This window comes from Leptodactylus fuscus, chromosome 10 (genome assembly GCF_031893055.1).
Source record: "Leptodactylus fuscus isolate aLepFus1 chromosome 10, aLepFus1.hap2, whole genome shotgun sequence".
In the NCBI taxonomy this organism is placed as follows: Eukaryota; Metazoa; Chordata; class Amphibia; order Anura; family Leptodactylidae; genus Leptodactylus; species Leptodactylus fuscus.
This window is the reverse complement of record NC_134274.1, coordinates 23,636,164-23,662,340: the sequence shown is the minus strand read 5'-3', so window position 1 is coordinate 23,662,340 and position 26,177 is coordinate 23,636,164. Positions and strand designations below refer to the sequence as shown.

General features: G+C 44.0%; 1 protein-coding gene across 1 annotated transcript in view; it reads right to left on the bottom strand.

Moving 5' to 3' along the window:
* WBP1L (WW domain binding protein 1 like) overlaps nucleotides 1-11,881 on the bottom strand; it is a 40,088-nt gene extending 28,207 nt beyond the window's left edge. The window contains exon 1 of the mRNA XM_075257563.1: nucleotides 11,693-11,881. Coding sequence (XP_075113664.1) covers nucleotides 11,693-11,758 — 66 coding nt within the window. The 5' untranslated portion in view covers nucleotides 11,759-11,881. The remainder of the gene's footprint in view (nucleotides 1-11,692) is intronic.
* Nucleotides 11,882-26,177: the final 14,296 nt, after the last annotated feature.

Below are 26,177 nucleotides of genomic sequence, written 5' to 3'. Positions count from 1 at the left end.
AAAGTGCTGCTACTCGCTGCATGTTTAGTGCAGAAACCCAGCGGAAACCACATGGACCCCATTACACGGAAACCCGAATGTAGATGTGAACCGGGACTAATATGCTGCTTGTTCAAAACCCGGATTTACAGGATTTTTGTGCAATATGTGGATGGGATTTATAGAAATACTTCGCCGCTAGCCGGTGGCGTGCAGTCCTTGCCTTAAAATGACATGGTATTAGAAGGTGGACCTTCACTTTTAGGGTACATTGCAAGATCATAGTCATTACAGTATGGCAATGTTGCTATTAAAGTGTCTGCTATTGGATCTCATCCATAAAGAGTAATAAATCAGAATGACATTTATTGGACGTAGGCGCTTTGTGTTGTGCTGTCCGGTATGTGAGCAGACGGCGGTGGTGTGCACTCGGTTGTGAATTGATCCCATGGTTGCACTGCATCCTCAGTTGTTGGGTGTAGACAGCCTGCTGGATAATCTTCTTTGTAAACATGAGCCAAGTAAGAAGAGAGTAAGCAAATATGCCCTAAGCAAATCCACAACAAATCATCTCTATGCCACAAACTGAAGACTAGCACGATCATGTTGCCGGTCTTACACCATCCGCATACACAAAGCTACATACAAAGTCCAGTGCTCCACCAAACACGAAAATCACACCTTGAAGCTAGGCCATGCATTGGAGAAAGAACAGCTCAAAATGGCCTCCTGAACGCTGGAAGACCCTGAGCCGGGTCCGCAGAGATCGGACACTTATACCCAACCCACAGGGCAAAGGATAAGGGGTCATAACAGCACAACCCCCTTTAAGGTAGACATGCTCTAGTAAAGGGAGCCCAATTGTACTCAATTGTCAACAGCATATTATAGGACACGTCTTAGCTCTGTTATGGAGGTCACTTTTGTAAACTTTTAAGTTGTATGCAAATGAGGCAGTTGGTGCACTGGGGGCGGGCCTTCTGCTGCCTGGAGCGCTCCTATCTTAGCAGTGTCCCTGGGGCTGAAGGCCACCCCTGGTGCACCAATTGCCTCATTTGTGAAAAACTTCAAAGTTCTAATTCTCCAAACCTACAAAGTTGACAGAAACAAATAAAGTTTATCACTGTAATGCAATATTGACAGCTGAATATACTTGGAGAAGGTGGTAGACTCCCTTTAAGAAGCAAATAACACCAAGGGTCGCCCGCTTTAGACCCTCCTCTGTGTGCCAGAACCAAAGGCTGTCACCATAAAACTATGAAACCAATGGCCACCTTGCGTGGGTGAGTTTTGGTGGTGCCAAGTTAACCCCTTTAAGAGGACCATTCGTATTAAGCTTCACTCGGCACAGCCAACCCATTCCAGTGGGACCATCAACAATCTAACTTGTATGGAAACAGACTGAGGCTTCTATGACAGATCTCAGATTAGACGGAACAGGTTGGATTGTAACATTTTCGATCCTTCGTTCGCCAGCGGGATAAGCAACTCCAGATGTGTCTGACAGCCACTAAGTCCCTATTACAATAAGCAGGGGAGCATGGCTGTCCGTCAGACACTACTGATGTGTATGGGCAGCTTTAACCCTTTCCACAGCAGAGCACAAACAAGTAGGAGTATAGCGGCATAATCAGCTTGTCCCATTCTTCTTCCTCCCAACACTTTTTTTGTACTGTATATTAAGATCATCCTATATCATCCGCTCATTGTATGAAAGAAGGAGTTCTTTGACTCTTGCCTTAAGTAACGTGATGTACAATCTGAGCTTTGTGTCCCTGAACGCGGAAGTATTTTGATTGTTGTTGTGGAAACCTGTGATGTCGTAATGACATCACGCATCTTCCAATGTTACAAGGGGCAGAGGGAGGGGGGTTAGAAGGACACAATCTACATATATACATTCATTTCTGATATACATGTTTTGCATGGGCATCACGCCCCCGTCATGATAACTACCAAGTGCCCTTATTATTGTTCCTGGAAATGTACAGATTTTTGGCATATGCTTGCTTTGCATATACCTGGGTCAGGGGATAATAACACTCCTTAGGGCACCTTTGCAGGCGTATGGAGACTTACAAGCCATTTTTGCATATTCCTGTCATTTTTGGGAATGAAGAATTACATCTATCTACATTGGGGTACAAAAAGAGCACCAAAATCTACATAGAATAAAGATCCTACGTAAGACTTTTTGAGCCAATTTGACGCATCAGTGACCCGCCAAGCAACTAGACGACTGCCCTAAAAAGTTAACATTTTCTCCCATTATCTGGAAATTCTTCAGCCCTGTTTTCATGTAGTTCCAAACCGACACAGCCGCCATACCTATGACGAGTACCACCACATCAACAATCAACCCTAAAAACACCAGTTTGGTGTGACTGGCCCATATGTAATTTTTTTTTAGTCCGAGACCACAGGTTCCCACTGTTTCATACATGTTTGTCTAGTTCAGCCTCAACCCATCCCACCGGCCTCCACAATGCTCTTTTCAGTTTGACCAAACGACCCCCATCTCCAAACTTACAAAGGAAGGGCATCCATCACTGTCGCCTTATCACCTCCCCCATGTCAATAAAAGAAGGAGGTCTGTTTACAATCCCATTATTCCTATTTTTTGTCAGTCCCACACCCAGATTTTAGTTGCCTTTCCCACGACAGAGACCTATTTAATGAGAACCCACACAGATTAAGAAATCCCATAAATGCATGAACTAAACAAGGACCCTGGAACAATATGCAAGATCCTTGCTCAATAAACTACAGTTCTAGGGCCTCATTCACAAAATGTTTGTCAAAATATTCACAAATTGTTTTTTTTACTATAAGTAAATGTAAGAAACTTCTATAACATGCAACATATACATAATATTAATGCAATAGATCCTGCTGCTTTCGTCCCTCCAAAACTGACATTCACCCTGGAGTTTACCAAGAGATATATTAAACAGAAGTCTATGGAGAGAAGAGTAAGCAGGAGAAGAGTGAGGGTCCATTCGCCCGGAGGAAAAGGTAAGGAATTTGGTGTGGAATTTCAGTGCTAAAAAAAAAAAAGCCTCCCATTGACTTCAATGGGTTCCTTTTTTTGCACGGAACCCATTGAAGTCAATGGGAGGCTTTTTTTTCAGCACTGAATTTCCACACCAAATTCCTCCGTGTGAATGGACCCTGAGAGAGGAGAGACACAGGCACAGACAGAGGATGCTGGTGCTAAATGTTAGGTTTCTATCTCACCCCAAGTGCTTTATTTCCATCAATTCATGTTAGCGGTGCTCTATAATGCCGTATAGGATACTCCTGCTGATTCTGTGACTTAGACAGGCAGATTCACCTTGACTTTTTGGGTGCCGTCTATGGGAGACAGCTATTCCCTACCTACCAGCTCAGGGAAAACTGGCAATTAGATATGGAGCCTGTAGAGGGGAATACGGAGAATCTGCAGAACACAAGGTATATAATGGCCAGAAATTGAGTTTTTTCCTATACACACACACACACACACACATATATGTATATATATATATATATATATATATAATATATATACACACACACACACACACACACACACACACACATTGTACTATGAAATCATGCAGTTTTTTGAAAGTTTAAGGGGTTGTCCAAGAATTGGACAAATCACAGTGGAAGCCGGAGATGGAGAAACATTAACAAACCCCCAAAAAACATATCATACTCACCTGTCCCGGTGCTCTGGTGTCTGCTGCTGTTTGATCAGGTGTTCCGGTATCGTTTACCACCAGAAGTCCTGCACGGCATGTGACCACTGAGGCCAAACCATATCCTCAGCGAGCACAGCAAAAGGACGTAGAGATGTATACGAGTGACATAACCGGGTCCTTCTCGGCCACCCCTGACCTCAGCAGTAACACGCAGCGCAGGCACAGGGTGCACCCAGACAGAAGTGGCAGACATTGGAGCGCCAGTGCGATATCACTTTTTTTATGGTTCAAGTTCCTCAGACTCCTGTGTTTTGGCCAATTTCTAGAGAACCCCTTTAAGCACGCTTTTAAAATGCAGGGTGTTACAAGCTTTATCACTGGTGTTTTTCTTCCTTAAAGATTTATAGTGTGAATAATAGTGAACACAACCCCCAGAGATTCTGTACACCATTGTGAGAAACTGAAGCGGTTATGAAAAAAAATTATAATCCAGAGATTTGCGGAGAGAGGTATGCACAAACAATATTAAATGTAATCTTATTAGGCCACGAAAATTGTGTTCACAAAAATCTGAGGCGGATTTGAAGGGTAATCGGAGTTAGAAATCAGAATGGATATTTTAGCTTTGTTTGGAAGCATGGATGAAATCCGCACGCAATCTGCTTTCAATAAGTGACATCACTTTCCCCCCATGCCTCAGTGGTTAGCACTGCAGGATTGCAGCGCTGGAGTCCTGGGCTCGAATCCAGGCAAGGACAACATCTGAAAGGAGTATGTAAGTTTTCCTTGTGGTTGCATGGGTTTCCTCCTGCACTCCAAGGAAATATTGATAAGAAATTTAGATTGGGATCCCTACTTGGGACAGTGAGTGATGACTACACAATATCTGTAATGCGCTGCAGAGTATGTTGGCTCTATATATGCAAGCAAAATAAATACGCAGGCATCATGATTCCCACTTAAAGGGGCTCTATCAGCAAAATTATGCTGTATGAGCCCCACATATGCGTGAATAGTAGAGATGCGTGAGTACTATTCGAAACTCCAGTTTCCAATAGCACGCACCCATAGGAATGAATGGACGCAGGGGGTTAAGCGGCCAGCCGCCAGCAAAGACTACAGTAGCTCCGGAGGGAGCAATACTGCGCACGCTGCAAATCTGAACCAATTGGATTGGAACCACCGGAAGAAGACGATGAATCTGGGGAAGAGCCAGGACCAGAGGGCGTCGCCAAAAGAAGAAGAGGAAGGTGTGCCAGATGATGACAACAGATCGTGCACGACCGCCACGCGTGCACGCTAAGGTATGATTTACATATATGTTTTTATAGTTCTATTTTAAAACGGGGGGGGGAGGTTTAAAACAACATTTGCGGTGCCTGAATAGCCTTTTTAAAGGCTATTCACGCATATGTGGGGCTCATACAGCATAATATTGCTGATAAAACCCCTGTAAAACAATACACAATGGAATATACATAAGAATCCATGTGTACATATACTTAGGCCCAGTTCACATTGCATTCAGGTCAATCCGTTCCTTCGTGCACAGACAAAAGCTTAGCAGTTTTGTCTCCACATTATTCTTGCGGAAACCACATGGACACCATTATAATCTATGGGATCCGCTGGTTTCCTAAGGTAACCACTTTTATATTAGGTTTCTGTTTGTGGGGAGTCCCCAAGCAGACTCCCGAATGGAAACCCGAGTATACTGCTGTATAAATCTGACAGTAACTAGTAACAAAACCATCTACAGACAAGAAAAATAAATTACATAATGAGCTGACATAAGATAATATTTTCATCATAGCCTTTGTATACACAACAAATATTACATCTGAACTATTTTGTTTGTCATTTTGGCTGAATTTGCAACAAAAAGTCCTAACAAAGTCTATGATGCAAATGTGAACATACCTTAGGCCTGGTTCACATCTGCATTCGGGGAGTCTTCTTGGGAACCCCCCAAACAGAATACCGAAAGCATTACAAAGCAGTGAGCAGTGAAAGCACACGGACCCCATAGACTATAATGAGATCCGTGTATTTTCCACACGAGACAAAAGTACTTCAAGCAGCGCTCTTCTCTCCGCATGATTCGTGCGGACACCGTGAGGAAAACACACAGACCCCATTATAGTCTATAGGATTTATGTATTGTCAGTGCATTTAGTATTCTGTTCAGGGGTCCCCAAGTGGACTCAATACCGAACGCAGATGTGAACCGGGCATTAGACATCGTGTTTTCTGCAGTCATAGCGGATCTCCCCTGTGATCAGATACGGGAACAGGACGACGCATTATTCACTGACACATTGTAACAAATTTTCAAGGAAGGAAGGAACTTTGTGATGTGCATACATTTAGCACCCAGAGGACTGTCTGGATAGGATACAAGCCTGTGCATGCTCGGTACAGGAGATAAACAAAGTGATCCGGGGACTACGTCCATAATACTGACTATAAAATGTAGAGATAAAACTCAAGGCTGGTCCCATACACAGCTATGCTTTGGTGAGTGAGAAAATATGATCCTGGACTGCACAGTGTCAGGAGTCCTGGACTCATAGTATCAAAGAGACTCACAACATTGTAGATCCCATATGCAAATCTGGGTCACCACTGGATGGTGTGCAGTCTGGGAAATATAGACAATATAAAGATTATAGAGTTCATTTATGAAGACTGGCATTACTAACACCAGTCTTCATAACCCCAGAGTTGGAAGAGGATAAGCCCCATGTAGGATGAGGTGAACGTCTTCTCCTAAATGCAGTGTAGTCTGCCAGATTTCTGGTGTAAATGATGAAAAATTCGCATGCCAATGACCATGTTTTTTTAGTGCCAAAATTTGCAATCTTTTATGCCTTGTACATTAAGAAACTAAATCAGGGCCTATGTTTTCCATATTATAAATAGCCATGGGCAACTGGCCTAAAGCCAGGGCCCCGCGTTGTTAATACGCAGCATTTTAGCTGCGGCAGAAATACTGCGGCAAAAAACGCTGCATATTACAGTACCTGCAAAGCGGATGGGATTTTGACTATTCCCATCCGTGCATTGTAGAAAAAAAAAAAACTGCATTGTTTTTGTAAATGGCAGCATGTCAATTATACTGGCGTTTTCTGTATAGGTATAATAGGGACTAGTTTGCAGAGGAAACCGCCACAGACTTTATGTGGAAAACGCTGCAGAAAAAAAAAACAAAAAAAAAACAAGATGAGTCTCCGCCATGGCCTTTTCAGATGTGACTCGCTACATGGGGCCTTAGCTTAAAGGAGATTTCCTGGACTACAACACTGATGGCCGATCGGACCAACTCTCGGCACCTCTGCTGATCAGGTGTTTGGATAGGACGTGGCTTCAAACAGCCCAGCAGTCATATGAATGGAACATAAATTGGCTTGCTATCCATAGGATAGGGCATCCGTGATTGATGTTTGGGGGTCGGATAACTGGACTCCGCACAGATTAGCTGTTTCAGTAGCCGGTGCCCACATTGTTGATGAGGTTGGATAAAGACAAAGTCCAACCTATAACCCTACAATCCCTACAGTGTTGATCCAGGGGAAGGCAAAAAACCCCCATGAGGCTCATGCCAATTGCCCTATTTCAGGGGAAAAAATTCCTTCCCGACTCCAAATCTGGCAGTCAGTATAAAATCCCTGGATCAACGTGTCCTTAAAATCTAGAATCCATAACCTGTTATATTTTTCTCTTCAAGAAAGGCATCCAGGCCTTCTTTGAACTTGTTTAATGAATCCACCATCACCACTTCCAGGGGCAGAGACTTCCAGAGCCTCGCTGTTCTTACTGTGTTCTTCTGCTCTGTGTCCACCAAAAGTTGCTGCAGTGGACACGGAGCAGAAGCAGCTCAGCTGCTATTCAAGAGATGGGAGCAGATCTGTCTCTTCTGCCCAAACAGCTGATCAAGGTTTTGGACCCCCTCATATCAGATGGATAGATCATCAATAAGAAACATGCACCCCTTTCAGAACAGGGCCACATGTGGCACAGTCACAGTGGGTTACCATCAGCAGAATCACCAATATGTAATATACAGCACCAATGCAGTGGATAGGATTTAAAGGGATTGTCCTGTATAGGATACGGATTGCTGTGGTCTCCATTACTTACCAAGCACAATTCCGTACATTGTATACTAGCTGTTATCAGTCTCAGAACATTCATTGAATGGGACCGAGCTGCAGTATGGCCATATTACCAATGGGTGTGAGAAGAGGAAGTGGAGCTCAATATCACAGTCACAACCCCACTAAACAAATCTCATCCACGCACTACTGCAATGGTTAAAAACCAACTCAGTTACTGGAGTAAGGTCTCATTCACATGTCCGCTGCTTCCTACCTTGCTCATATGTGGGCGATTGAGACACTTTTCACGTGAATTTTTGAGACATGAGGTATTCCCATTGTTTTATGTACAGACCCACAGTCTGCGAAAAACCACTGTGATCTGAATAAACACATTAAAATGGATGGGTACGCATGGCGCCCATGAAAACTATGGATGCCCTATGTGTGGACATGGCCTGAAACCTGCAGAGAAAACCGGCCAACTTCAGTTACTTTTAGTTGCAGGCAGAACCCATTACGTGTGGCCTTAGCCTAAGGCGGCTTTCCCACATCCATTACACGGGAGTATTTTTGCAACTTTATGCAAGCGACCTAAGCCTCGGCAGATTGACCTCTAAACACACACAAGCCATCGGCCATTTCTTCAGCTGTGCAAAACAATAGGATGGACTTTAGTGCTGATGTGTGAGCTTTACACAGCGCGGCGGCCCACACGTACCTAAGTCATGTGGTCTCCTCTCCTGGTACATACATCACATAGGGCTTCAGATATCGTCATAAAAACATCTCCAGAAATGCAACGTAAAATAAACAATGGCTTAACTCTTTATTATAGTCAAACACGCCGTATCACTGAGTCCCAGAACCGGCTGATGCAAGATATTTGCACTGGTCAGTGATAGGGATGTGACCTCCACATAATAAGTCCCTGCACAGCCCTGCACTCTATCAAAGGGAAAAAAAGAAAACTGCAAGAAAATTAAAGGGGTTTTCCGGACTTATCTTAAACAAGTGTCAGATTACTTTTTAATAAACTTTTAGTTTCAATTTCTTAACATGTCATCTTGTTCTGTGAACTAAACAGGATGATCCCTTGTACATGTACACGGTGACAACTAACTTATCAGGCCGGGTCACATCTCCGTAGGAAACGCCGCCAAAAATCGGTAGAGAGAAATCCTGCACGGAGTACTTTTCAGGATAAAAATGGCAGAAACTCCATGCTCAGGTCATGTCCACCTCAAAAACATCTCCAGAATACGCCGTTTCCTAACCATGGAGACATTAAAGACACTTATTGTTGCGAAAATTCATTCTCACCTTGACTACTTACTAATCGGTCTTCCCCTCACTAAACTCTCCCCTCTACAATCTATTCTGAATGCAGCGGCCAGGCTCATCTATCAGGCTAGACGCTACAGCGAGGCCTCTGGTCTGTGCCAGTCACTACAGCGATGCCTCGGGTCTGTGCCAGTCACTACACTGGCTGCCTATTCATTATAGAATAAAATATAAAGTTATCCCCCTCCCCCACAAGGCTCTCCATAATGCCGCAACTCCCTACATTTCCTCCATCATCTCTGTCTACTGCCCAACCCGTGCTCTCCGCTCACTCAATGACCTAACACTTACATCCTCTATTATCAGAACCTCCCACGCTCGTATACAAGACTTCTCCTGAGCTGCACCACTTCTCTGGAATGCTCTACCCCGGACAATCAGATTAACTCCCAATTTCTACAGCTTCTAGCACATCCTAAAGTCACATCTTTTCAGACAGGCCTATCCCAATTCCTAATCTAAACCCTTCCGCAGTTAGAATCCCTAAAACTAACGCTCCCAGATTAAACAACAGGATAGAATAGAATGCTCTAACAGCAATAACATATGGAGCCCGGTGGGAAAATCTCTCCGTGCAGGACTTTTTCGTGTAACGATTTTACTGCGACAGAGACTGCGATGCAGCCTAAACTAACAGAGGATTATCTAGGAAGACTAAAACTTTAGCAACCCTTTTCGATCGCAACTTACTACATGTAGCAGGTTTGGATTTTCTACCAATGTTGGGTGGCGATCTCAGCAACTTACAGGTTGCAGTCACTATAAGCAATGTAGTCGAGAGACATTGAAAACCTATGTTGAACAACTACCGGTCACCTTGTAGTCTTGGGCTATATTCACACAGCCAATGTCCAAAAATGGACATTTATCACTTCATTTTAGTATGGGAAGGGGGGGCTCGTTTTACATTGGAGTGTACGTGAAAATGGACATGTTCTATTTTGTCATGGTCACGTGAATAGCCCCTGAGCCCCTGTTGACATGCACTGAATTTAATGCAGTCATGTGATGACTGTTAAAAAAAAAAAAAAAAAAAAAAAAAAAAAGCACCATCACACTGTCATGTGAATATAGGGTTATAATAGAGGCCTTTCCTCCTATTATTAGCATAGGTTGTGTATCTGGATGTAAAGAAGAGTATTCACATTTACTGACAGCAGAGACCTTAAATGGGTTATGTCACGAAACATAAGATACAGGATAAGTTGTTGATCGGTACGGGGCTGACCACCGAGACCCCCACTAACCTGAGAAATGGGGGTGAATGCAGCAACAGGAGAAGCGGCAAAATCCCTGTTGGATGCATATGCACCCCCAACTCCCATTCACTTCAATGGGAGCGCCAGAGGTAGCGAAAGCACAACACTTGGCTATCTATGGCACTCCCTTGATGCGGATGGGAGCGGGCGAAATCATAATAGGGGGTAAAACCCCCCCTGTTCTCAGGATCGGTGGGCAGTGAGACCCCCACCAATCAGCAATTTACCCTATACATAGAGGATACGTTTTGTGGCATAACCCTTTAAAGGGGTTTTCTGGGTTCAGCATATTGATGATTTATAATAACCTATATCTGATCGGTTACGGTCCCACTCTCGGCACCCCAAGCAGTCAGCTATTCAGCCATACAGAGAATTATAGCTTTACTTGTCCCATTCAAATGTCAGGTCTGCTCTCTCTTTCCCGTTTTATTCTCGTCCATCAGTAGTCACCTTCCTTGGTTCATCAGGGGTTGAGGTCACCCCATCAGGGGTACGGGGTACATGAGCATCCAGAGATGGTATCAAACATTTATGGGGCACCTGACATATCAGTATACATACTTCTGTACTCCAGTAAATAGCAATACTGGAGCATCCTCTCTGAGAAATCTACATTGTGCAGTTCCTCTGTTATTCCTCCTGGAAACGCATGAGTAAACGGACAGCTGCATGTAGGGTGTGTCTGTACGTTCTCCAACCAGTATCAGACTGTGAAGGGATACGCCTCCTTTGACAAGAGGAGTGGTAAGAGGAACGATAACAGTTGTCAAGGTATACATTTCCAAGAGGAATAACAGAGGAACAACAAAGTTTTAAAGGAACTTTAACTTCCAGAATTGTTATTTCATGGGGAATGCAAGCTATGTAGTAACAAAGTCATATCAGGAAAGCGGACAATCCCTTTAAGAGCCAATATAGAAAATAAAAGCAAATGTTACTGGTACTAAATACGCAACACAAAAATATAAATAGTCACGCAATAGAAACCACAAAGCAACGACACAGAATAATCACACGCACAATATGGCGGCTGAAACTTTGACGCAAAAAATAAAAAACACGGTTAACGGTGGCGACCCTAGGAATGTACAGAGCGGCAAAGTTTTGGTCAAAATTTCCAGTGGACAGCACCACAAAAACATGGAATGTCACCAAGGGCTACGTCAAAGGCAACGGTATAGATGGGGATCCATCACCAACACAAGCCGTCACGTTGTACAAACCATCATGTCACCCCCAGCCTGACACAAACAGCCTGCTAACACTGTGACATTCTGTCTGCCTGTAGAGGAATGTGCTGAGCTCTGTCCTCTGCACCACTTACCTGGGGCTCCATACTGCCAGACGTGCTGCTGGGGACAGCCTGAGACAGCAGGACAGACATCTTCATGTCCTTTTCCCTTTCTTGTCCCTGGCTCCAGTCCTTCCTGTGCGTGCTGCAAGACAACAGCCCGAGCAGCCCGAGCAGCCCTGCAGCAGCAGCAGCAGCAGCACACAGCCCACAGAGGCCACCTAACTTGGACCTACACTCAATCACCGCCCACTTCCCCGATCGCTGACGCTGATTGGACAAAGCCGGGGGATGCATTTTAAAGCTAACAAAGAGCGCCTCGCTGATTGGTGCGTACCGGCATGGGAAGTTACCGTTGATTGGCTGTCTTACTATCCCCGTTGCACCGCCATATTGAAGGTGGCATATGAGGTGTTTTTGAACGATGTTTATATTGACTTATTCGTAATTGTTAGATGTGTGTGCCTCTGCGTGCACCCATAAGGAGACTGGGTTACCTCTACCTCAGGACGTGGGCATCACGTCACGCCATGGTCTTTATTAAGGCGTTTAATTCACACGCTGCGTTTTTGGTGCGATTTGTGCCAAGACAGAAGAATATTATACAGTCAGCTAAAAATATAATAAACGTGTGTGCTAGGGCATAAATATGATATGTAGATTTTCAATAGATCAGGGCAAAGACACTGGGACAGATTTAGCAATGTAAGTATAGTGTACAGACCAGACGCCATGTTTGTGAAGCCCCTGTGCCATAGAAATGTGTCGGAAATAGTGGGCACAGCTGGGGTTTTTAGTGAACATCTGAGTCATCAGGGTGGGCACCCAGGTATCGAATTTGCAACGTGTTGCACTGAGGACGAGGCAGGGAATCGGCCTCTAATACTAGAGACTGGCTCCGTAACATGATGGAGGTTTGGGGAATGGCGTTATTCTTGCTGTCGAAATGGTGGCAGCCTTGATGGAACCCAAATGGGTCCAATTATAATTCAGTGAGGCCCAATGGGGGTATTTGGATTCACGGGTGTTGTCTTCTGTGTGTGTTATTTGCTAAGGGTTTCTGCAGGGGCATAACAAGGGGGTGCAGAGGGTGCAGTCACACCGGGGCCCACAAGCCTTAGAGGGCCCATAAGCACTGGCATCAGTATTGAAATTGCAGCTTCCATCTCGCCCATAAGCCAAGGAGACCCACAAATTCCCCTAACCACACTAAGGTGGATTAAACTCCTTAGCACCTGTAACCATCACTATCAAGAATTCGCTGTAGGGATGAGGTAGGGGTCCACAAGACTTTAGTTACACCACTGGGTATCACATTTGCAAAGCTACAGCCCAAGCCACATCTCATGCAGTAGTCACCCAGCACTGCTGACATTGGATGCCTAGTCAAGCCAATCCGTAGGCACTGCCAAGTATCCTGCAGCAGCGAGTTTATCGTTAAGAAAGGATCAGATAAGTGGCGGTCTGGTTTTCAGTCCCCCCTACCAATATTAATATTATAAGGAACTGCTCAAAGGGGTCAGAGGTGAATACCCTGCAACACCACTGTATGATGGTACGCTGTGAACAAGGAAGAGACTGCCGCGCCAGAGCCCCTTCAAAGGACAGGGCTGCTAGAGTCGGACCCCCCACTTAGTTTCATACTTATATGGCGCTAACGTATTCTGCAGTACTTTACAGATATTGTCAGTAATTGTCCCATGTAGGACTCACAATCTAATGAGGCCATCAATATTCTTGAATACCCCCCACCCCACCCCATAACACCATTACCACCGTGTTTGTCTGTTGGCATGAAGTTGTTAGGGCTCATGCACCCGACCGAGTGTGCATCCAAGTTAGGGACTGAGTTTATCGTGGAATACAGTTGAATGATTCACGTTTATGGGGCTTCTGGATCCACTCCATTCCGATAACACAGAAGCCCCATAGACGTGAATAACACAGAATGGAATGGATCCGGACACCCCATAGACGTGAATGCCTCATGGAATGCACCCCGAGTGTCATCCAACTGCATTACTTAATAAACTCAGTCCACAACCCAGATGCTTAGGCCTGATTCACATCTGTGTTCAGTATTCCGTTCGCAGAGTCTGCTTGAGGATCCCCCGAACGGAATACCGAACACATTAAAATGTGGTGAGCAATGAAAGCACATGGACCCCATAGACTATAATGGGGTTCGTGTGCTTTCTACACAGTGTCCGCACAAGTCATGAAGAGAGAAAAATACTTCATGAACTACTTTTCTCTCCACATGATTTGTGCGGAAACACATGGACCCCATTATAGTCTATGGGGTCCGTGTGTTTTCATAAACTCACCGCTTGTCAACCGTTCGGTATTGCATCCCCAAACGGAATACCAAACGCAGATGTGAATCAGGCCTTACTTGGTTGTGTGAATGAATTTCCTACAGCTAAATTCTGCAGCATGTTCCTTTGCAATAAACTGTGGCAAAAAAAAAACACCCAATATTGTGGCTGCGACTCACCTGCAGGGTTCAACCTTTACACAGCAATAATGGACATAATTGACACAATAAGTGTAACTGGGTAACTAGGTGAGATAGTAGCGGCCTCTCTGCTGCTTTCCAGGAATCTCGATATTGTTAATATAATAACAGCGTTTATTATTACAGTTATATTCATTCATTCTATAGGGCTTTACCTTTGAAGAGGGTTTATATGCAAAACACCCCCCAAAAAGTACAATAGGGTAATTTATTGACCAACACAATAATAGAGACCCCTGCCCACAAGGATGTTCTTTAGGAATCTTCAAGATATAGCAATTTTTTTTTCTCAATCACAGATAAGATAACGTATCTCTTAGACTGATATATTCTAACATGTCCTTTTCTAATCTCTTCTGGAATTTCTTTCCATCTTGACACATTATTCTCTACTTCATTGCCTCGGTTCATTAACCAGGGAGGATTAGGATCTATTTATATACCTTATTTGTAGACCATGTGAGGTTCATATATACAGTGTTGGCCAAAAGTATTGGCACCCCTGCAATTCTGAGATAATACTCTTTTCTTCCAGAAAATGATTGCAATCACAAATTCTTTGGTATTATTATCTTCATTTAATTTGTCTTCAATGGAAAAAACCAAAATGAATTGTCAAAAAGCCAAATTGGATATAATTCTACAGAAAACATAAAAAGGGGGTGGACAAAAGTATTGGTACTGTTTGAAAAATCATGTGATGCTTCTCTAATTTGTGTAATTAACAGCACCTGTTACTTACCTGAGGCACCTAACAGGTGGTGGCAATAACTAAATCACACTTGCAGCCAGTTGAAATGGATTAAAGTTGACTCAACCTGTGTCCTGTGTCCTTGTGTGACCACATTGAGCATGGAGAAAAGAAAAAAGACCAAAGAACTGTCTGAGGACTTGAGAAGCAAAATTGTGAGGAAGCATGAACAATCTCAAGACTACAAGTCCATCTCCAAAGACCTGACTGTTCCTGTGTCTACCGTGCGCAGTGTCATCAAGAAGTTTAAAGCCCATGGCACTGTGGCTAACCTCCCTAGATGTGGACGGAAAAGAAAAATTGACGAGAGATTTCAACGCAAGATTGTGCGGATGGTGGATAAAGAACCTCGACTAACATCCAAACAAGTTCAAGATGCCCTGCAGTCCGAGGGGACAACAGTGTCACCCCGTACTATCCATCGGCGTCTGAATGAGAAGGGACTGTATGGTAGGATACCCAGGAAGACCCCACTTCTTACCCAGAGACATAAAAAAGCCAGGCTGGAGTTTGCCAAAACTTACCTGAGAAAGCCAAAAACATTTTGGAAGAATGTTTTCTGGTCAGATGAGACAAAAGTAGAGCTTTTTGGGAAAAGGCATCAACATAGAGTTTACAGGGAAAAAAAAGAGGCCTTCAAAGAAAAGAACACGGTCCCTACAGTCAGACATGGCGGAGGTTCCCTGATGTTTTGGGGTTGCTTTGCTGCCTCTGGCACTGGACTGCTTGACCGTGTGCATGGCATTATGAAGTCTGAAGACGACCAACACATTGTGCAGCGTAATGTAGGGCCCAGTGTGAGAAAGCTGGGTCTCCCTCAGAGGTCATGGGTCTTACAGCAGGACAAGGACCCAAAACACACTTCAGGTCAGCACTAGAAAATGGTTTGAGAGAAAGCACTGGAGACTTGTAAAGTGGCAGCAATGAGTCCAGACCTGAATCCCATAGAACACCTGTGGAGGAGAGATCTCTTGATGGCAGTTTGGACAAGGCCCCCTTCACATCTCAGGGGGGACCTGGAGCAGTTTGCCAAAGAAGAATGGCCTAAAATTCCAGCAGAGCCTTGTAAGAAACTCATTGATGGTTACCGGAAGCGGTTGTTCGCAGTTATTTTGTCTAAAGGTTGTGCTACCAAATATTAGGCTGAGGGGACCAATACTTTTGTCCGGCCCATTTTTTTTAGTTTTGTGTAAAATGATCAATGATTTGACTTTTTTTTCATTCTATTTTGTGTTTTTTCATTGCAAGCAAAATAAATGAAGATATTAATACCAAAGAGTTTGTGCTTGCAATCATTTTCTGGAAGAAACTGAGTATTATCTGACAAAATTGGGCCAACACTGTAATATATATATATATAGTGCCGAATGTGGGAATGAATCCCATCAGGGGAAGTCACCTCAGTGGTCTTTGCACATGTAGCTTACTAATATAAAATGGGCATAATCATTTATGATGTGGCCGTACACGTATGAGCAAAGTCAGTCAAACCCAATGATTTTGGTGTCATTGTATTACTATCTTATGTGTATGGGGGTGTGCTGACTCTCCGGTAAGATGCTGAGAAAAAGATGGATTGAGCATGTTGGGTTTCAAAGTGGAGAGAAGCCACTGCCGGAGGACAGGCGAGTTATTTCCTTCTTCCCATTGAAAATACATGTACACTTGGCTGATCTGATTGTGCATAACAGTATGTGTATAGGAGGATTGGGCAGAGGTGTCACTTGCAGCACCTGGGTTCCAGTGCAAAAATTGTAATGGGGCCCCCAGTAGTCATGTCCTATCTATAATGCTGGCATCTTCTTATATTGTAGAGAGGCCTTTGGGCCCTCTGAGGCTCCAGTAGCAGTTGCGACCGCTATACCCTGGTTATATGAGTGGTTGTATAAGTATCTTGACTCCACATTCAACTTTTTTTTTATGCAGGCAGGAATCGGAGCTGGCTTTTTTGCAAGTAGTCCTAGGCTTGTGGTATTCTAGTAATTGGGCACTGACATGCCTCCATCAGTGCTGGGTTGGGGTGGCCATGACACCTGGCTTTGCAATGTGGATGCTTCTCTGTTGTAGATACCATAGTCCTCATGGACTTAATTTAGTTGCATCCATACAGAATCATTGGCCGATTCGGCTTCCAGAAAGGACTTGAACACCAACTGTGCGATGACCTGCACAAATTGAAGACACACACATGTATATACTACATCGTAACACATGATACAGCATAACCAATAACCCTTACCATGCCAATTGTGCATGGTGGTGCACTAACCTGCTACTTATAGATGGAGTCAGACCAGGGATACCCTGCCATTTGCAACGGACTATTACTATTCAAGGTGTGCATCTGTATCACTTTATACTCTAAGCTAAACATATGCCTTAATGACACGTGTACACCAGCCCTTGGCTAGTAGATTGCACTCCTCTCTATTGTGTGCTTGTCCTGCATGATGATAAAATAGCACCTTGATTGCCTCACATTCATTGCTTCAGTAGATCCACATGGAGAATTGTGCAAGATGCTCTCCCAGGATTCCTGGAATTACTCTGGGCTGCATTCTCGCTCTATCCCTCACTTAAAGGGGTAGCACTCCTCTCAAATTTCAGATTACAGAAATACGATCAAATTTAGGTATGGTAAAGCACACTGTTAACCTTGCCAGTCCTCCTTCCCCTTACCACACTTGTTTCTACTTAGTCTCCTTGTGCCTCATAGAATACACAGGAATGTAGTCTCCTTAGTGTCCCTACACAATATCATGTCCCCTTAAAGACCCCTACACAGTATAATGCCCATTTGGTTTCCCTACACTTTATGATGCTCCAAACACAGTGTCAACTATCTAGCCCTCCCACACAGTGTAGCCTCCACTCAGTATAATGCCCCCATACTGGGCACCAACACATAGTATAATGCTCCCTCGTTGACCTCCATGCAATGCTCTGTTAATGGGCCTCACATGGTATAATGTCAATTGGGCCCCCCACAGTGTATAATGCTCCCTCAGTGACCCCACACAGTACATTGCTCCCTGGCCCCCACACGGTGTAGTGCCTCCTTCAAGCTCCTTAATGCCCTCTTAGTGGCCCCTACACACAGTATACCTCCAACTTATACCCCATAATGATAAACCTTCAGTAAACATAAAGCAATACTCACCTTATAGCAGGTTTTCTCCTCTTTGTGACAGCGGCTTGGAGCAGCAGGCACAATGACATCAAGCTTCACGCTGTAGAGACATAGCGTGAATGGTGGAGCAGGGAGCATCACTGTTGTGGTCAACGCTTATCTGCGCCCTGAGAAATCTGAGACGTATGTACTGTAATCCTACTATAGACAAGCGTCGCATATGCTACAGGATATACTATAAATGTCTGATAGGTGCAGGATACAATTATCTATAATATGAATACCTCTTTAGATCTTTGCATAGAACACCAAGGCAATGACTGACAACAATCGGTAGAATTGTGCTTCTCAATAATAATGATCTATCTACTAGATTTACGAACCCTAGTACTATAGGGCTGCTGGCGTGTATCTCAGGGCTGTATTGTACAGTCACTTTTTCCATGGCAACACATGTACCTGTCAATCACTTCTTCTACTATTCACTCGGCTGAGGTTAGATAGGCCAGTGCAGCAGAGTAGGCTGCAGCAGCAGAGCCTGGGCGTAGTCGGTTTGTTTTCTTGCAGAAATCAGCTGACTTGGTTTAAAGGGACAGGATGTGGGAAGTCCTGTTTAGCTATTTTGCTTCCCTATGAAGAGTTTTGCATATGTGCAGACATAACACAGCAATGGGGCATTTCCCCCTGTGTATAAATCTGTCTGCCCTGAAAGCTTCTGTTCTTTTCTATTGCTATAGGGCTCTGCGTTTGCTGGATGATCCATGCAATTTAATATAGACCTTGTTCACGCTGCAGTCTATTATTATTCTGTATAGGTATTCATCAAAAGCAGGAGAGAAACCTACAAAGAGAAATATTATTATCGGTGCTGCCGTCCTATCGAGGCTTTCTGCTAAGCCTATATTCACACTAATGTGGTGCAAAATTGCTCTGAAAAGCGTCCAATTGTTTGCGATCGTTTTGCACCCAAGTGAGGCCGTTTTCATGGACCAATTATGCATTACAGTGTATGGAGCGATCCATGATAATGCACAAACTAGAGCATGACCTATTGTAGACGCTCCGTTACAAGGGACTGTCAAAATATCGGTCATGTGAATGGCCCCCATTCACAGACAAGAAATGAATGCAGCCGTGTGAATATAGGGTTACATATATTTTAACGTTGCATTACAAGGGACTGTCAGCATCAGTTGAATGAACAGCCCCCATTCACAGGCCGTGTGACTATGGGGTTATATATCAGCACATCCAACCCATTCACATGCACACTTGGCTTGGTCGAGCATGCATGTGTTCTCAATAGGAAGAGGAGAGGAAAGAAAGCCGTGGCAGATACAACTAGCAGCAGCTTACTTGGAGAAATCCAACTGCACAATCCTTATTCATACTTGCAAACTCTCCTTGGAAAAGGGGTCACACCTCAGCATCCTGTAAAAGTGGGCACATTCTGCATACCCAGTGGAATGCTCCTATCATGGTTATGGCCATATTATGTATGACACAGGCACTCTATGTGTTGGTAAAAGGTATAACCAGAACATGTTGAGCCCATGTCACAAACAAGGGACAGTTCTTCCCCCAAAAGGCCCATGACCCAACCCAGATTTAATAGGATTTTTATTGATTTATTAATATTTTGTTCTACACTGTGTTTTATAGATAGGTTCCTAGGAGCCCTGACAGTGTCATACACTATGTTTTATAGATAGGTTCCTAGGAGCCCTGACAGTGTTATACACTATGTATTATAGATAGGTTCCTAGGAGCCCTGACAGTGTTATACACTATGTTTTATAGATAGGTTCCTAGGAGCCCTGACAGTGTTTTATACTATGTTTTATAGATAGGTTCCTAGGAGCCCTGACAGTGTCATACACTATGTTTTATAGATAGGTTCCTAGGAGCCCTGACAGTGTTATACACTATGTTTTATAGATAGGTTCCTAGGAGCCCTGACAGTGTCATACACTATGTATTATAGATAGGTTCCTAGGAGCCCTGACAGTGTTATACACAATGTTTTATAGATAGGTTCCTAGGAGCCCTGACAGTGTTTTATACTATGTTTTATAGATAGGTTCCTAGGAGCCCTGACAGTGTCATACACTATGTATTATAGATAGGTTCCTAGGAGCCCTGACAGTGTTATACACAATGTTTTATAGATAGGTTCCTAGGAGCCCTGACAGTGTTTTATACTATGTTTTATAGATAGGTTCCTAGGAGCCCTGACAGTGTCATACACTATGTATTATAGATAGGTTCCTAGGAGCCCTGACAGTGTTCTACACTATGTTTTATAGATAGGTTCCTAGGAGCCCTGACAGTGTCATACACTATGTTTTATAGATAGGTTCCTAGGAGCCCTGACAGTGTTTTATACTATGTTTTATAGATAGTAGCTTGTCAATTATACCTTTGTAAATGCTGTTTTTTTCCATATATAATATTTTTCCAAGTATAATAAGGACAGAAACTCTGCAGACTTTCTGTAAAAAGCACTGCAGAAAAAAACCAGACACGTTTCCAACGCAGTCTTTTCCATAAGGTTTTTCACCTGCGGCTTGCTATTTGGGGTCCTTAGCTTTAAAACAATTCATACCAAACTTGTTTGTCCAAACCTGAACACAAAACGAATCTTGAGAGGTTCACCCATCTCTGGTGTATATTGGAGAATGGCTATGTATGGAGTTTCCTAATAACTAGTATACTGTAGATTCAGCAACGGTGAACCTAAAAGATTGTCAAAATGAAGTAGTCCGTTTTGGTTGTCACATAAAATCTGAGGTTGTAAAATATTGTTATAGCCATCTTTTTTTGTGTAGGACATAGGTGAGTCTGGTGGGATCACTTTGTCTTACATCTCTTCTCTCTCCATAGTGTTGTCAGCATTAGAGGAACAAGGACATATTTTGCTTGAGTCTCCTGGTTGCTGTTCATGGTGTACTTTATCAGACGTGCAGCTGTGTTATGGCCCAGCAATGTATTTCATTGCCAAGGCATGCAGGAAACAGGAGACGTGAGGTGGGTGTATGCGGGACCATGTGAAACCCCTTTAAGTCATCCATGTATGTCCCTATGGAAGGTTTTTCATGGAAGTGGTAGAATTTATCAGATTCCACCCATAACAGAATGTTTTGTTGGAATTTTTCTTTGCAGCTGAATTCTTATTTTTCTTTCCCTATTAAGATGTACTACAAAAACAAAGCCAAGAATGGTTACAAATGGAATTGGACAGGGTCGTAACTACTGGGGTACCAAAGGGCCCGGGACATTAGGGGGCCTGGTGAGTCCCCTGATGTGTTTTTTTTTTTTTTTTTAAATAGGCAGGTACTGAGCCCTATTTACTTACCAATTTTCTCTCCTTTCAGACCCTGGAGTATAATGATCAGAGGGACAGGGGAGATGAGGAAACATATAAAACACTGTTACATACCTCGCCTTGTGCTCTGGAAGCTTCAGGTCTGTTTGGTGTTCCAGGCCATCGTCATTATGCGTCGCGACACCAGCCTGGGTCAGGTAACGTCTCGTGCAACATTAAGGGGAATGCGGCAGAGCCTGCGAGAGGTAAGTTACATATGTTCTTTATGTTAGCCTCCCCTGGGTCTCCGATCATTATACTCTGGGGTCTGAAAAGATGAAAAGACTTCACAGTATAATAACTGTGGTCCATAATGGGATATAATAGTGTGCAGGGGCTACTATGGGGCATAATACTGTGTGCAGGGGCTACTATGGGGCATAATACTGTGTGCAAGGGGTTCTATGGGGCATAATACTGTGTGCAGGGGCTACTATGGGGCATAATACTGTGTGCAGGGGCTACTATGGGGCATAATACTGTGTGCAGGGGCTACTATGGGGCATAATACTGTGTGCAGGGGCTACTATGGGGCATAATACTGTGTGCAGGGGCTACTATGGGGCATAATACTGTGTGCAGGGGCTACTATGGGGCATAATACTGTGTGCAGGGGCTACTACAGTATATTGTAAAATCAGTTCCAATAACTTTGCAGACAATAGAGAGATCATATATAGGGCAGGCACACATCAGTAAATAAGCTTCTATAAACTGTACGCTATGTATACTCATTATATTGTCTATATACATGTCATGGAGTTTGCTAATGTCTTCATTAAAGATTCCACGGCTCTGATTTTGCTCGCAGACCTCTTTTTACGAGCAACTTGATAGGACACTTCACTGGAAACGTGATAGGTGTTTAGTCTGCAGCATGTTGTGTAACTGGAGTGCAATGTGCTGCTTATTTTTGCCAAACACCATTTCACATTAAGATCACTGGATATTTATACAGCCCCGGCTGGGAAGAGGTGTGCCGCTGGTACAGGCTGCCGAGCCAGTTTCCTTAATTAACAAAACATCAAGTAAATATACAAGATGTCCCAAAGTGACATATAGATAAAGGAATACATAACACAATGCACCGCACAGCACCAAGTCATCAAACTGGAACATTGAACTTGTATGTTTTTGTTTACTTTGGCGGATTGAAATGTTCCTTTTTTAGTGAACACAATTATTATTATTATTTTTTGTATTCAGTTCAATTCTGCAAAAATATGATCCAAAGGGAGTGAATCTATTGTAACCCGAAATTCCCCCAAACCCATAGTAATGTCATTTGGGAGATTTTAATATTAGCAGAAATCTACATTTGTGGCCACAAACCGATGAAGCAATGCAGGGATAGTCATTGTTTTATCAATATGCAAATCAGCCTGCAAGTGCATCAGGGGCGGGGCCTTATTTGCCAGATTTGTGTACACACATATGGGTGTCTGTAGGCAAATCAGCAAAACAGGCTTGCCCCCAGTGCACTTGCAGACCGATTTCCATAGTCATAGGAAGATTATTATCTCTGCCTTGCTTCATGGGTTTAGTCATTAGTATCTGATAGGTGGGCGCCCGACACCTGGAGCCTGCACTAAATAGTTAATCAGATGGATGGCGCTGGAACAGCTTTACTCCTATACAACAAAAAAGTGCAGAGCTGCAATTCCCGACACCACCACTATTGAGTGAATACATACCACCCACCAAATTTCAGGTCCTGTCTTGCTGTTCCAGTTGGCAGGAAGTATGTTCCGGTTTCAACTCTGGTGCAGGTTAGTTGAATACAAGAATGGTAAAGCAGAGACTATGGGGGCAAATGGAGGGGAGATTAAATTATGGGGGCAGCTGGAAGATGACAGTAAACTGGGTGCAGATGAAGGGAGACATTAAACTGGGAGCAGATGAAGGGAGACATTAAACTGGGAACAGATGAAGGGGGAAATTAAACTGTGGGGGGAACTGGAGGGCAATATTTAACTGGGGGCAGATTGAGGAGGACATTAAACTGGGGGAAGCTAGAGGGGGGCATTAAATGGGGGGTAACTGGAAGAGGGCATTAAACTGTGGGGGTGACTACAGGGTGGCACTATACTGTGGGGGCACCAGGAGGATGACATTATAATGTGGGGCAATGTCATGTTAGGGTGACTGATAGGGCAATATCCTGTGTGGGGACACAAAGAGAAACGGATGAGAATGGGCGGGGTCAAAGTAGAAGTGGGTGGGGCTAAACTTGTCACATGACACATTCTATCCCTCTTTCTGTCCTTTGAAAGTTTGGAGGTATGTGAATGGGGCTCCAGCTCTGTGCCTATTACTTGAAAAGGAGCAGAGCTTCTTCCATTCCTGCCCTGTGCTGTAACTTTTCAGCATCAGGGCATTGCCAGATCAGCTGATTGGTGCGGGGTCCGGGTGTCGGACCACCAGAATCACATACTGGTGACCTATCTTGTGGATAGGCTCATCAGTATAAAAAGGCATGTAGGAGAGAATCATCTCTGGGATGTGCGGGGTAACATACCTGATGAAAAGTCTGGCAGTGGCTTATTCCCAGTTTTCCGCTGAAACCAGATGCATGCTCAGCTGAAGCTGCACATATATAGGAGTGTTAAAAGGAATGAGTGTGAACAAGGGTTTGAAAGCTGTATTGCATCTGTGTGAACGTGTCCTTATTCTTATAAGCGTATATAGCAAATACTTTTCCAAGCCGCACACTTTGGGCATGGCGCTCCTAAGCCTGGTGGTGACGCCTGTAATCTTCTATCACCTTTCTGTCACTGTCATGTTTGTGCCCCGATGTTATTCGAGTAAATGTTCCAGCACCTACCTTTCAATCATCCATCAGATATTCTGCATTGTTCCGTATCCTTAAGTCACCTGTACAACCCATGATACATGAGTCATAGAGAGAATAGAAAAATAGCATCATCACCCAGTCATCTGTCAGGCGATGCCTGCAGCCCAGCCGGTAATATGCCAACCAGCCATTTATCATCCAGCCAACAATTACTGAATGTTTACCATGGTCCGCCTAACTATGGAGACAGGAATTGGTTGGTAATGTATTAAAATCTGCTGAATGATCATACATACTGAACGTTCATTTATGGGATGTAGATTGACTATAAAATTAAAGGGAGTCTCCATGTAATCATGTAATAATTTATAGGGCGCTGTTCAGACTCCTGAATATATTTGGGTCACTGCTTAAAAACTGAGGGCACAGTCTTTGCTCTAGATCTAATCCTTTCAAACTACACTAAAATGTTGAGAGTGGCTATTGATATGGCCAGGGGAATACAGCAGACTTCCAAGAGGTAGAAGGATATGGGGGTGTGTAGGGGACAATATCAGGGGGTATTGCATGGGGGGCATATTGTGGTGGGTGTACCTCTGGTTGGAGATCCTCCCACACACTATAGTCCCTCCGGGTCCCACACAGTATAATGCTCTGATCAGGGCTGTTTTTATACATTAATGCCCCCTCCCATAATTTAATGTACCCTCCACATAATGCCCCCTTAGTGACTATTTATTGAATATATTACATACAAAAAAATAAAACTTATACTCCCCTAAACCACATTCCCTTGGAGATGTCTGCAGGCTCCAATTGCATGGATCTCTCTGGCTCGGTACTCATCGTGCCTCCCTGCCATAGACATCATCAGCCGAAGCTTGACTGGTGCAGTATGAAGCTGATGGCTCCTGCTCCACCATTGTATTCAACTTTATCTGCATCCTAAGAGTTAAAATCGCTACCTGCTGCCCAGAACAGTGGGACAGCACTGGAAAAACAGCACAGTCCTGCTCGATCCAGGCCGGATGAAGAAGCCCCACTACCATATGACCCAATGCACTGTTTGCCCTATGGTTAAAGTGTCCCTGATGGTGCAGCATGGTACCAAAGTACTATTGCCTCCCCTTGTTGATAAATAAGTAGGCCCGAAGCCTGCTGGAGCCCAGGAGAGGTAAGTAACAGTGTTTTTATGTTCCTTCACCTCTCCTAGCCCTCCGATCATTATAATATAATGAGTATAATGATAGTGGGGTTTGTGGGGTTTGCAGGCCTTACTTACCGATCCTGGCTCCTGATCACAGCCACCTCTGCAGAAGGGGAAGTGCAGGCGGCCATGAGCAGGAGTGAGGATCGGTACAGTAAATAGGGCCCGTTACCTGCTGGAGTTACTCCAGCAGGTAACGGCCTATTAAACAAATCTGCAGTGGTAGCAGCTGCCATCGGGCCCCCTAATGTCCTGGGCCCTGTGGAAACTGCTACCGCTGCTACCCTGGTAGTTACGCCCCTGGACACAATCTACAAGCGACATGTCCTGCTACAGGTACTCCATTGACTTCATGCCACTGTTCTCCAAGACTATGTGGTGCACCTCCAGATGGCAATGAAGTTGAAAATGGAAATTTATCTTCTTGAATGATGAGTTCCACTTTCGTCCTAGACACAAAGATAGTCAGAGATTGGACTGGAGACCAGAGGGCAATGCCATAAAGAAACTTTCACATGGGAAGGTTACACTGGTCCTACTCCTAGGATTAAGATGTGGAGTGGCATAAGGTATTGTAGTTGGACTAGCCTAGTCTTTATTTCAGGTACAGAAATACCTTGGCATTACATTGATTTGGTCATGATACCAGTGGTACGGTAAAGAGTTTCAGGACCCTTTTTCCAACGAAGTAACACCTGGCAGTCTGCATGACCTAAATATGCCACCATGGCTTGTAACATCTCCAGACTTGTCT